This window comes from Glycine soja, chromosome 15, assembly GCF_004193775.1.
Source record: "Glycine soja cultivar W05 chromosome 15, ASM419377v2, whole genome shotgun sequence".
NCBI classification, from domain to species: Eukaryota; Viridiplantae; Streptophyta; class Magnoliopsida; order Fabales; family Fabaceae; genus Glycine; species Glycine soja.
Window position 1 is genome coordinate 2,505,728 of NC_041016.1, and position 12,409 is coordinate 2,518,136.

The 12,409-nt window shown below is 31.7% G+C and overlaps 1 protein-coding gene across 1 annotated transcript; it reads right to left on the minus strand.

Moving 5' to 3' along the window:
- Positions 1 to 5,359: 5,359 nt before the first annotated feature.
- Positions 5,360 to 12,100, minus strand: LOC114387770 (probable E3 ubiquitin-protein ligase ARI7). Its single transcript, XM_028347969.1, has 15 exons — positions 11,672 to 12,100; positions 11,054 to 11,178; positions 10,859 to 10,964; positions 10,641 to 10,731; positions 10,270 to 10,442; positions 9,800 to 9,904; positions 9,621 to 9,709; positions 8,226 to 8,333; positions 7,956 to 8,046; positions 7,748 to 7,837; positions 7,559 to 7,606; positions 6,814 to 6,885; positions 6,484 to 6,583; positions 6,274 to 6,400; positions 5,360 to 5,978 (listed from the first exon to the last, which is right to left on the minus strand). Exons 1-15 carry the CDS (start codon positions 11,846 to 11,848, stop codon positions 5,711 to 5,713), a joined length of 1,770 nt encoding a protein of 589 aa, XP_028203770.1. The 5' UTR covers positions 11,849 to 12,100; the 3' UTR covers positions 5,360 to 5,710.
- Between the last annotated feature and the right edge of the window lie 309 nt (positions 12,101 to 12,409).

Consider the following 12,409-nt stretch of genomic DNA (forward strand, 5'->3'; position numbering starts at 1 on the left):
TTTAGTCTCTTATTAAGTCTTGTTGATAATTGATTATGTGAGATGAAATGAATGTGACATGTTAACTTTTGGGGGAGCTTTATTTTATGGTGATTAAAACTATAAAAAAAATGCTTGATTGGTTTGTTTCAAAGTTATTAAACAATTTATTAAAAATCCACAGAAATTGTTTTTCATAAGAACATGAAACAAATTATAAAAAGACTATTCCGAACAACAAAGTTTCATCCTTCTTTATTAGTTATGCAGATTCACATAATGAAAAGCAATGTCCTCTAAATATAATGATTTCCGTGTCACAAACACACTATTTGATTTAGTGTCTTTTAATTCCCAAAACAGATTAAATTAGTACATAAAAGTAAACTGCACCAATTTCTTCCTTTTTAGTGCAAGTCCTGAAACTAAGTGGCAATCACAAATTTATCATTAAGTTGTAATATTTAATAATTAATTTGATAGTAAATATTTTTTAGAATTAATTTGATATTAAATTATAAAATTTAAAAATCAATTTATTATTAAATTATCTAGACGATTAATTTATTATATTTTTTACACATTCTAAAATTAAATTCGAATTTTTTATCTTTCAAAAAGAATTTGTCATCGCCTTACCCTTTTAGAGACTAAAACAAGTATTTATCTTTTTTTTTTATCATACAGAAAAGGAAATTGCACTAATTTGCCATTCATTTTTTTTTTTGGAAATAATATAAGATATAAAATTTAGATAAAATGTAAGTATTAATCTAAATGTTATTTTGAGTCTAAAAACTTTTCATATTGGACTATGACACCATTACCTCCTACTCAATTTTAACTCTACCAAAAAAAAACTTCAGTTTAGCATGTTGTATTATTGCATGTTATTTAATATTAAATAACACATAATAAACCTTTATACATTAATATAAATATTTATATTAATGTGTAAATAAATATTTTTTTATTATATAGTATTAGTTATTGGATTTAATAAATACATTATATAATTATGTTTAATAATATAATTAAATAAAATATATTATTAATTTTTTTACTTTTCATATAAACATATAAATAAACAAAAATTCTTATATATTACTCTATTAATTATTGTATTTATTAAACATAATCTATAATTTAAATTAATACTTTTAGGAAATATAATGTATTTATTAAATTTATGCCTTTTCATATGAATACATAAATATATAAATAAAAAATACTTTTTATATGTTAAGTACCTGGATCAATGATACATGATTATTTCAATTTAATCAATAATCATAAGTTTAGTTGTTTGAAGTCTTAGGTATATAACTAAGTTAAATGCTTGGAGAAAGAGTTTATCAAAGATATATATTTCAAAAAAAATATTTATTACGATTAAATACAATATTTCATGTATTTTAAAATATTTGTATTAATTATTTAAATATTATTGTATTTCTTAAATATAAAATATATTCATCCTTAATAATAATATTTTTAAGATATTTAATAATATTATTAAAGATAATGTATTTATTAAATTTACTAACTATTTTATATATTTATATAATTAAATAAAAATAAATGCATTTATTGAATTTAATAAATATTGAATGTATGTATTACATGTATGACTTTTTATATGAATATGTATATTAAATATTTTATTAAAATAATTATTAAATAATTTTTATATATATATATCTAAATTATAATTTTGATCTCCTTAATATTTCAAATTTTAATCTTCTATTCTAATTTTTAATTGTAACATTGAATTTCATAATTTTATAAATTGATCATTTCAATCCCTGGTTGATTATTAATAAATAAATAAGTAAAATTATTAAAAAAACTAATAAAAAATTGTCAACCCTAATCAATCAAAATATTTTACTCTCTTTTCTTCTACAAATATTTCTTTCACCACTTTACTCGCGCGAGTTTGTTGTCTGTAAAAAATGAGAGACAGAGATATATTGTCAAATAAATCAGTTCTTGAAATTGCTAAACAGATGCCTACCACTCCAAGCCATTCTATAGCCGCGGATGACGCCAAGACACCCATACGTTGAATAATGTACATGTTGTTATCAAACATTATTCTATGATTCTAACAGGTACAACTTCTAATAAGAATATATAAACTAATTTCAATAAATTAAAATAAATAAATATGGCAATAAAATTTATTTATAATTATATATATTTAAAAATTAAAATTAGTTTAAATATTCTAAAATATAATTATAGTATTTTTGTTTAGACATTTCTATATATTCTAACAATAATATATATTAATTATATATTCATTGAACATTTATGCATAATTATCTCCAATAGCATTATTAAATATTATATTTAATCAATTTTAATAAATATATTTTATATTCATTAAATTCGTGCCTATTCATATCTTATGAATATATACATATTTTAGAAATAAAGATGAAAAAGGTAAATTGAAATAGATAGGCAATTGAGAAAATCAAGTTTACAAAGAAATTAAAAACAAAGGAAAAGTGATTTAAGATGTGGTTGATAAATATTTTTTTGAATAAATCATAAAATATATTTACAAAGTGTAGATATGAATAAATAATAAATAAAATATTTACAAAATGTAAATATGAATATGTAATTATATGTCAGCAAACTCCAAAAAATATTTGCATATATACCCAATTTAACTAAAAATAAATTAGTGTGCCTTAGTAATCTACATTGAGAATGTATTTTAAGATAATCATTAATTATAATTTACTAAATACTCTAACAAAAAAAGAGTACATGTTAACAAATTCTTATTTAAAAATATTTATTTATTATAAATTTTAAGCATGCAAAGATAAATATTTATTGTGTGTATATTCCATGAACTAAAATACAAAATTAATAATTCTTAATAAGATTTTATTTATTTCCTAACTGAATTTTGGATTAGTGAGGATTATTTTTCCAAAAAGAGAATCAAGGGAAAAAAATACAAAATTAAAAAGAAAAAGTTAACCATTTATGATACACGGAGTAACTGATTTGAGCTTGAATAACAATTGTTATTTTTTTATATATAAATAAAAAGGCTAGTGCCGCACACAAATGCAGGCTTCTTAGAATCTTAGTTCTTTTTCATTCAAGTGTCCAAGAAAGTAACATAATCCCATCGTAGGCTTGTTGTTGTTCTTTCTATAGTTGTATGCATGAACGTGCTTGGAATTGGGATTTCACTGTAGGCAAATAGAGAGACCAAGTTGATGCACGTGACGTGACCAATTATTTTGGTCAGAGATGAGATGCAGTGGATTTTGCTCTCCTAACTAAAAGCAAGTGCGCATAAATGATACATACTTCCCCCCCAAACACAGCCCAGGTACACATAACCTTAATCATTTGTTGTCCTTTATTTCAATATCTCTGTCTCACACCCTTTCAACACGCTCCACTTCCTTACATATATGATATAACCTCCAACACCCATCTCAATCCACTGTCCCTCTCTCTCTAACCCATATATAATTAATGACTCTAGCAAGTTTCACAGAACAGATGTATCTTTGTCTTGCAATTTCTATACTGGTGAATTTGTATGTCCTCCTACTAGCCTTGGATTCCCCATGGACCAACAAAGGAGTCTCTTTGATGCTGCAAGATTGCAACTTCCCTATTCTTACAGAAAGTATATATGTCTACAACTCAGAACAAGAAGAGGAATGAATCCCTGAAGGAAATAGATTTGAGATTCAGCTACCTTTGTTTACTTCCTTTTTGTTATCTGCAATGAGTCTCAATATTTCAATTTGCTTCTCTCTACTCGGGACTATTTATTTCACTGTATATATATCCTATTGACTTTTAATTATCTGACTATCCATGCATGCTATGAGAGTTTATGAGTATATAATGCAGCTTTTTTTATGTTTGTTAATTTTTACAATAATACAAGTCATATATCTGAGGTATATATAACCTTCTCCTACAATTATCATTGATTGCTAATAAAATAAATAAAACTTGACCTTGACAGAATCTTTTGCGGCTAGCGATTCAAAGACTATCCTTGAATTAATATTGCAAGGTAGTAATTTGTTTTGAACTTCTGCTATTATTGTTGGGCGGAGTTGAAAATATCACACTTTGTTTTGAGAGTATTTGATTAATTGAAGACATTGAATGTTGCGATGTAATGACGTAAAGGGATTAGGCATCAACAGAGAAAACGGAATATTGACTCCTAAAACGCATCACGTCTAATAAGTTCTAATAATTTGGGTGGGGGGAATAGGAAAAAGGAGAAAAGTCTTGGGGCCTATTTTGAAAATTTTATAGCCTGTTTGGAAAAGTATTATCCCATTTTTCAATGCACGAGGATACGTACACCAATCATTCTCTCGTGTTAGATTGTTCTAGTGATGAAACGGTGAATCAAACAAACCATATTCACCTCACGCCAGTATATTTTTACTAATGTAATAATTCCCAAAGCACAACGACCAAGGGGTACAATTAGTAGAATTTGGTGCATGTTTGTTTCCCCGTTCAATTTGTTGAAGCACGTGTTACAAGACAAATCCAATGTTATCTGTTGGCGAACGTCCGTTCACAGCCTTTCCAACAGATTTTCAAAAGTACCCTTGATAGAACAATCACAAGTAAGAACTACAAAAAAGAGGAGAAAGAAGATGGAGAAAATATGCCTGATTTTAAGAGGAAAGAGAGGATAACGTTGAAAAAATGCTTCGAACAAAAAAAAAATTGACCAAATAAAAAGGATAGACTAAGTCAAAACTAAGAAAGAAAAATAGAGAATGTTTTTTTAATTTAAAATAAAATAATTTTTTAAGACTCCTGATTTTATCAATGTCTTTAATATTTATATTTGTAATTATAATTCTAGCCTCTGGGCCATTTACTAGACATGGATCGTTCTAAACTCTAAAACTTTCTAGTTCCAAGTCAAACAACTTTGTCTTCCTTCCCATCAGCGGAATCCTTCACTATTGACTATTTCTTTCGTCACCTCTTGCTGTTGTTTTGTCACAGGATTTGCAGAATCTGAGCAAGCTTAGATTCTCTTAACAACTTCAACTATCAGCTTCTAAAAATCAAAAGCCCTTGTAAACAGTCTTAATTAATGTGGCCATAGTTTCATCAACGAGTTTGAATTTGACAGGAAGCTACTTGGTTTCCATTTATTATAATCTAGGCTCAATGTCACACGTTACACGTCCAACAAGACCTAGCCAAATTCTCAATCCAGTCAAAGTTCACAGGTGCTATAAATCTGAGAGATAAAAGAGTAAGGCATTTTTGTCAAAAGAATCTAACCGTTGTCGGACATTTTTTATAAAAAAAACAACCAACCCCAAGCTTATACACAACTGACTCGAGGTAAATTAAAGAAGCTGCATAGAGATTTACTAGAAGAAATCAGGACACAAACAAGCACATTTGTGTTCATCTCCAGCATGTGCTGTATAAGATATTCAGTTACAGAAGCCTGTTGCATAAACCCCATACGGAAATTTTAAAGATGAGACATTATATACATTAAATTGGGATGTATTCAATAGGAGTGCAAGGAGGATAACCCTTACGCGACTTAGCCCCCTTTCACAGTAAGTAGCCTTAAAAAAGGAGCCAGCATATGATATAACTATGAGTAAGGACTCCATTTCAGCTTTTGGTGCATTGGCCTTAGGCAGAAGACATGGATTTCTAATTAAGGATCCAAGTTTCATCGACGCTGTTGATTGCACATTTGACATGTGGTGGCAGACTTAACATTGGCATAGGTACAGTGCTCACAAGACCAATGATTATCATCAGTCATTCTGCTGGATATAGTTCGAATAGTCGCTTTTCCTCTTCCTCCTCTCCCCTTGCTGCTCCCTGCAGCATTTTTTGAGCTCGTTGCTTTGCTGGAAGCAGCTCCATTACTATCCACATCAACTAAACCATTCTCTAATGCCCTCACCAAATTCTCAAAGTAGTTTCTAGTTACACTGCCAAAACAAAAGGATTAGAAAACCAAACAACACAATTTGGGAAGAGGATCAATACTGGTGTCATACTGAAACCAAATTAATAGACTAAGAGAACTGACATTTGGGAGATATATACAATGGGGGGGGGGGGGGAGAGGAAGGGGGAAAATCCCCAGAATATAAACACTAAGAATGGATTTTATTGGTGCATGTGTAATATACAAAATATATTTTTGTCAATCACAACACAAGAAAAACATAAATAAATAAAAAGACGGGCCTGAGGAATACTTAAAAAAACTGGAAAATCTACCTGGTCAATCCAGCTAGTTTGGTTCGAAAGTCATTGAAATCTTTAGATGGGCCATCAGCATTCAGGAATAGCTGTAGTTCCTTTTCAGCACATTGATGAAGTCTCTCCAAACCAGATTCTGCCTCACCTGTAGGGGAAAAAAATCGTTTGTAGGGGAACTGCCACAAATGCAAGATATTTCAAACTAAAATTCAAGTTGATGAATAAAACCTTGTAAGTACTCAAAGAACTGTTTTTTAGCATGCTCATGCTCAGGTAAATAGTACCCATATGAATATGTCCATTTCAGCACCCTCCTGCATTCAACTATCTGCCAACATGAAATAGAAATTAGAAAGCCCTCCATTTTACAACAGTCAAAACATTCATATGACCACCTACAGAAAACAGTTCAATTAACAGTGACGTCATTTGTGCACTAGGGAACAGGATTAAAAAACTGACTACTCACAGTCCAAAAACACGTGAAAGCTTCATAAAACAATATACAAAATTTACAATTTATTATACCAAGTCCAAAACTATAAAATATTCATTTACCTGTAACCAGGCCTCCGTTATGAACTTAAGCTGTGATTCAGGCTGGCACTGTGTGTCACTAAGCTTCTCAATCTGCCAAAGGAAAAAAGGGGCAATTACTGGACAATTTTAAAATTCCTAGAAAAAGATATTAAGCTCTACTTATAAGCAAGAAAGTGCCTAAGCAATCCAGCAGAAGGTATATTTTTTTTTTTGGCTTGCGTGTCTATAGTGACAGACACTTGAGAGTGAAATAATCAAAAGACTAAGAAAGAAGCAAAAAAGTTTTCACGAAAAAAAATAAGATTTGCAACTATGAGGAATGCTGAAAAGACTAAGACCTGGGCTATTTATTTTTAGTAAGTTTAATTATATAGCCAAAAATTATACCAAGGTTCAATTCTTTATTACAATGAAAGATTGAATAATTTAACATTTTTACTTTCCTGATTTAGTACAAGGAAAATTAAAATTTGCAACATCACATTCCATGATTCCTGAAAGTTGCAAAACATGCTTAGAAAACAGATTTGCCTAGTGCTTTAATATTTTTATTTTTCTGATTCATTACAAGGGAAAACAAGAAATTTAATATTTGCAGTTTCACATTCCATTGTTCCTGAATGTTGCAAAACATGATTAAAAATCAGATTTGCCCAGTGCAGTTCACTTCAGTTGTTAAAATCACACAAGCTAAAACAAAAACATTGGGAAGAGGGAGGGGGGCAGATGGGTGAAAACAAAAAGAAATATATGTATAACATACATGAACAGTTTGCATTTGGTGTAGATCTGCAAGAGCTTTTTGCCTCGACTGCAAGATAGAGAAAATTAATCATATACCCTACACCAAAGGAATTCTAGCAAACTAAAATTTAAACAGTGAATTTGGAAATTGTAGATAAAAAATAGAGATATATGATACTGAATAGGAATAGTATGGAGTAGTGCATACAGATTGGTTGCTGGCCCACCGCTCATAATAATGTGTGTATCTCTCCAACGAATTCTTTGCCATTTCTCTTCTTCTTTCAGTTTCATCATACTGCATGCAACAAGATTTAGTTCAGAAGATATCATTATCAAAATATATGCCAGGAGCAGTAGGCTAATGGTGGTATGAAACTTAAACCAATGAAGTAGAGTATTTCTAGGTCCCTTACCACTCCCTCTTGTTTAGCTGCTTCATAACGATTGCAAGCATAAAATCCACCAGTCCTTTCACCATGGTCCGACCATGCACCAAGGCATAGCCTATGTAGATAAAAATATATCAAAGTTCAGTAAAACGTCTCACAAGCCCAAGTTGTTTGAAAATAATATGACCCATTAGCCATGTTAAAGACGCAAATATAAACGTATCATTCATCCCAATGAAAGGAAGAAGAAAAACAGTGGAAGCAAGCAAAATAATCATGGAAAAAAAAACATACCAGCAAAACTCAAATTTACAAGGAGGAGTACATGTCATATGCATGCACCCTTGGTTTTTTTCAATTGGTCGCTTGCACTTGGGACATGGCTTTGAGTTAGCAAGTATCCTGAAAGTCATTAAATTAACTGTTAGCTCAGGGCCTCAGGACTTAAGAGTCTAAAAAATAACACAGTAGCATTGTATTGATGGATATTAAATCACAAGATTCAGAGAAACAATGAAGAATAGCTTGAAATATGTTACACAATTGATATATAGCTGTACATCATAAACAAAATGTTCAATATCAATCTCACAAGACAAAATCATAAGTCATCGTAGAAATTATGAGGATTTACGTAGAGAAGGTAGAAAAGAAAAATTAGAAAGCAAAAATTTACTTTGATTTGATGTAAAAGATGTTAACTGAAATAAAAAAATAAAAAAACACTGGTCCCAATTCATACTCTTAAACCTAATTAATCAAATCAACTAAGGAAATAAACTATGAAACAGTAGAAAATATGAAAGTCAATCTTAAGAGATCACCTAAGATACTATGCAATAGTCTAAGACACTCTAAGATGTATCAATAGTAGTAGTGTTTTAAAAAACGAATTGGACTGGCCAGTTCAACCAGTAACCAGCCTGGTAGCCTGCCCTATAAGACTGTAAGACCACTAAACTGAAGCATCAAAGAACTGATCAAACACCAGAGAAAATGGTAGTTTTCTCATTCAAAATGGATCACTGAAAGTTTGAAACCAGATCCTCTGTGCTGCACCTTGCGTCCATCCCCAACGATTACTTTTTCTCACTCTCATTGTTAGATTGCCTCCCTCGTCAGCTGTTGGCTTCTGATCTCCATCTCTAGTCTCTACCGAAGCAGTGACACGCGAAATAAAAATTAAGTAATACTTGAGAACAAGAATTCATGTCGTGTGGTACAATTGGACGCACGAAAAAACATTTCTCGAGACCCACCCACCCCCCTCAATTCATGTGTCATACAATTGGACCCACGAATATGTGTTTAATTTCATAACAAGAATAAATATGTTTAAATATAATTAAACACCAGGAGTATTTTTATATTTGAACATTTTGCTTGTCTTTAGTGTTGTGTAATATTTTAATGTTTTGTGTAACATTTTAATGTTGTGTAATTAAGTTATATACACACACAAGTATGAATACAGATATAGACCATAAGAAGGCATTGACAGAGCTAGAGCCATTCAAAATTAGTCAGCAAACTCATTGATCTTGACATAAATTAGGCAACAAATATTATAATTTCTTATGGAAACTAAAAAAGGGACAATCAGTACATCACAGCAGACACAAAGTAAAATGTCCCAAAGGAATATAGGCATGAGAATAATATGTACAGATGTCAAAATATATTTTGTACCAGTTCATGTTTTCAGATTCTGCACTATTTTTCAAAATCCACTTTGACACAGTGCCACAGTCCACTGGACGGTGAGCCTCCTCTGTGCACTGTAGATCCAAAAACACAATAGTTAACGGAATATGAATATTCTAAAATGCAATGCTATAAAAATCAGAAACAATCCATATATAACTTACGTTCCAGCAAAAGCTATATGAACAGAGGCAAGATACATCATAATTTCCACTGCCAGCATCAAAAGTAACTGCATATTCACAACCTGGAGCAGGACACCACTTGGTCTACACAGAACAGAGAGAGCAGAAGAAAAAAGACAATTATGGCAGTAAGAAATTGAAATAGAGAAAGATGTCAAAAATAGAAAGTATAGAACTCCATCTATAGCCATAAAGGTAGGGTAACATGTGTGTGAACTAATGGACTATATTAATCACAAAATTTTAGGAATTCGTAGCCATATGTAGCAAGGTGATAATATTGTGGCTAATACTCAAATCAACATGTGAATGAATAAATTGGAAAAAAATGTCAACAAATCAAATACAAGATTGCAATTGGCAGATATATATATATATATATATATATATATATATATATATATACTTACTATCATTACCGGTGTCCAAATTCAATATCTACCACATACCTTCTTGTTGTCTTCAATATAAGATCTGAGAAGATAACGGTCATACTTCTGTTTATCTTCATCAGATGCTAAAAGATTAATCATATCTTGACCAACAGCAGCACCACAAGAGGGATCAGGACATCTCAGCACCAAACATCCCGGACCATCATTAATTGATGTGCTAAAATATCCTAGCATGTCAAAAAGGATATAAGAACATGATTTAACAAAATGAAAAAAAATGAGGAAATAATATTAAATGATACAAGTATTGGCACTATAACCAAATAAAAGAAAAGAAAAAGCAAAAGAGCAAGGCATGATTTATTAACAATTCCAGATAGCATCTGTAGCCAACAAAGAACAGAAGGATGGCACACAAGTGATACCTGCCCAGCATGAATAGCAGTAAGGGTGGCCACAAGCAGTAGATTCAACCCGTGCACGAGGATACATTTCAAAACAGATGCCACAAGTAAGCTGACCACAAGAGAGGGAAAAATGTGAGATAATTCAATTAGTGAAGATTAAATGAAGCCCAAGCAGCACAAGACAAGAAAATTCAACATTAGTAGACCTATTTTAAAGCCCAAACAACAAGTCTCACCTCTCTAGTATTAGAATTCTGGAAAACTGGCTTCTCCAACAAACCAACTGTTTTTCGGACTTGATCTTCATCAGCAAACCAAGCATCATGCACCTTACTAACACTCCTGCATTACCAATTCACTCTCCTTCAGTATATCACACAAAACTGCAATGACAAATAAACCAATACAAGGGCGAGAGATAGCAAATTTACCAGTTGTAGTGACGAAGTAGGATGCTCGCAGAAACCCGAGGTATGGAAAGAACTGCCGCTACTCTAGCTATGTCGTCTTCCTGCCTTTGCCGGATATCCAGTTCCCTCAATATGGTAAAGTTTTGCTGAAATCCAAACAGGGATCCGTCAATCAGAGAGGGATAATATGATTGCAGAAACAAACAGACACAGACGTAACACGGTAACACCGTATGTCTTGAACGAGAAATTACAGCACTCATATGGTCATATACATAAGAAAACTGAGAGTGTATCCAACAAATGATTATTACTATCAAATATTAATCTATTATCATCATGCTTATCAGGATCAATTAAGCACATATTACTGCCCTACCAACCACACACTAGTATAGTTCCAAAAGATTATTAAGAATCAATCACGTATCATAAAGCTTCAACAGTATCCATTTTTATCTCTTTGGAGTGCAGCAAAATCCTCCACCGCAAGAGTCCAAATACCCAATTCTTCACAGTTCGTGAAAACAGGCAACAAGAACACTCACAGCTCAACAATACAAAAAAAATGAAATTCGATTGAGAAAGCGATGATGAGAGCAGAGAAGAAGAAGGAAAAAGTGAGTGGAGAAGACCTACCTCGGGGCGGCGAGACTCAATCCGGTCAGAATCGTCGGCGTCGTCGAAGTAATCGTCGGCGTTGTCGTCGTAGTCACTGTAGTAATCCATGGGAGGGTCCTCGGTCTCGCCACTGTAGAAATCGTCGTCGAGGGACTCCACATCGTTGGCGTCGTGCATATCGTCCTCGGAATCCATGGGAAACCCTAGAGCGAGGGCCGGGGGCTGGTAATTCAGGAACGATCAAAGGGATAGAGAAAATCTAGGGCACCACCGCAACGAAGAAGAAGGTGAAGGAAGGTAGAATGAGGGGAAAAAAGTGTATTGCTTTATGATGCTTCTTTCTTCGATCCTTTCTCCCCCTAACTAACCAGAGGGTTGGAAATTGGAACAATAATATTTATGATGATAAAATATTAAATAAATATTTCTTTTTTATTTATATAATATCGAGTGAGATTGTGATTGTGGCAGGTGGGAGACGAATTAATAGGCAGTAACAGGGAAGGAGAAGGGTTTAATGAGCTAAATTGGAAGTTGCCTTAAAAGTTGTTGAGATTATAACTAAACAGCAAATTGACAATGAAATGGACATAGAGATTGAATTTCATAAAGAGTAGTGATAGATTATTTTGATGAAAAAATGGTAGTGATAGATTACACATTCACTTAGAGAGAGAGAGAGATTAAATGTAAAATAAAATATAAGTGATCCATTTTTTGAGTTAAATATGTATTTAAAAATAAAAGATTTTAGGA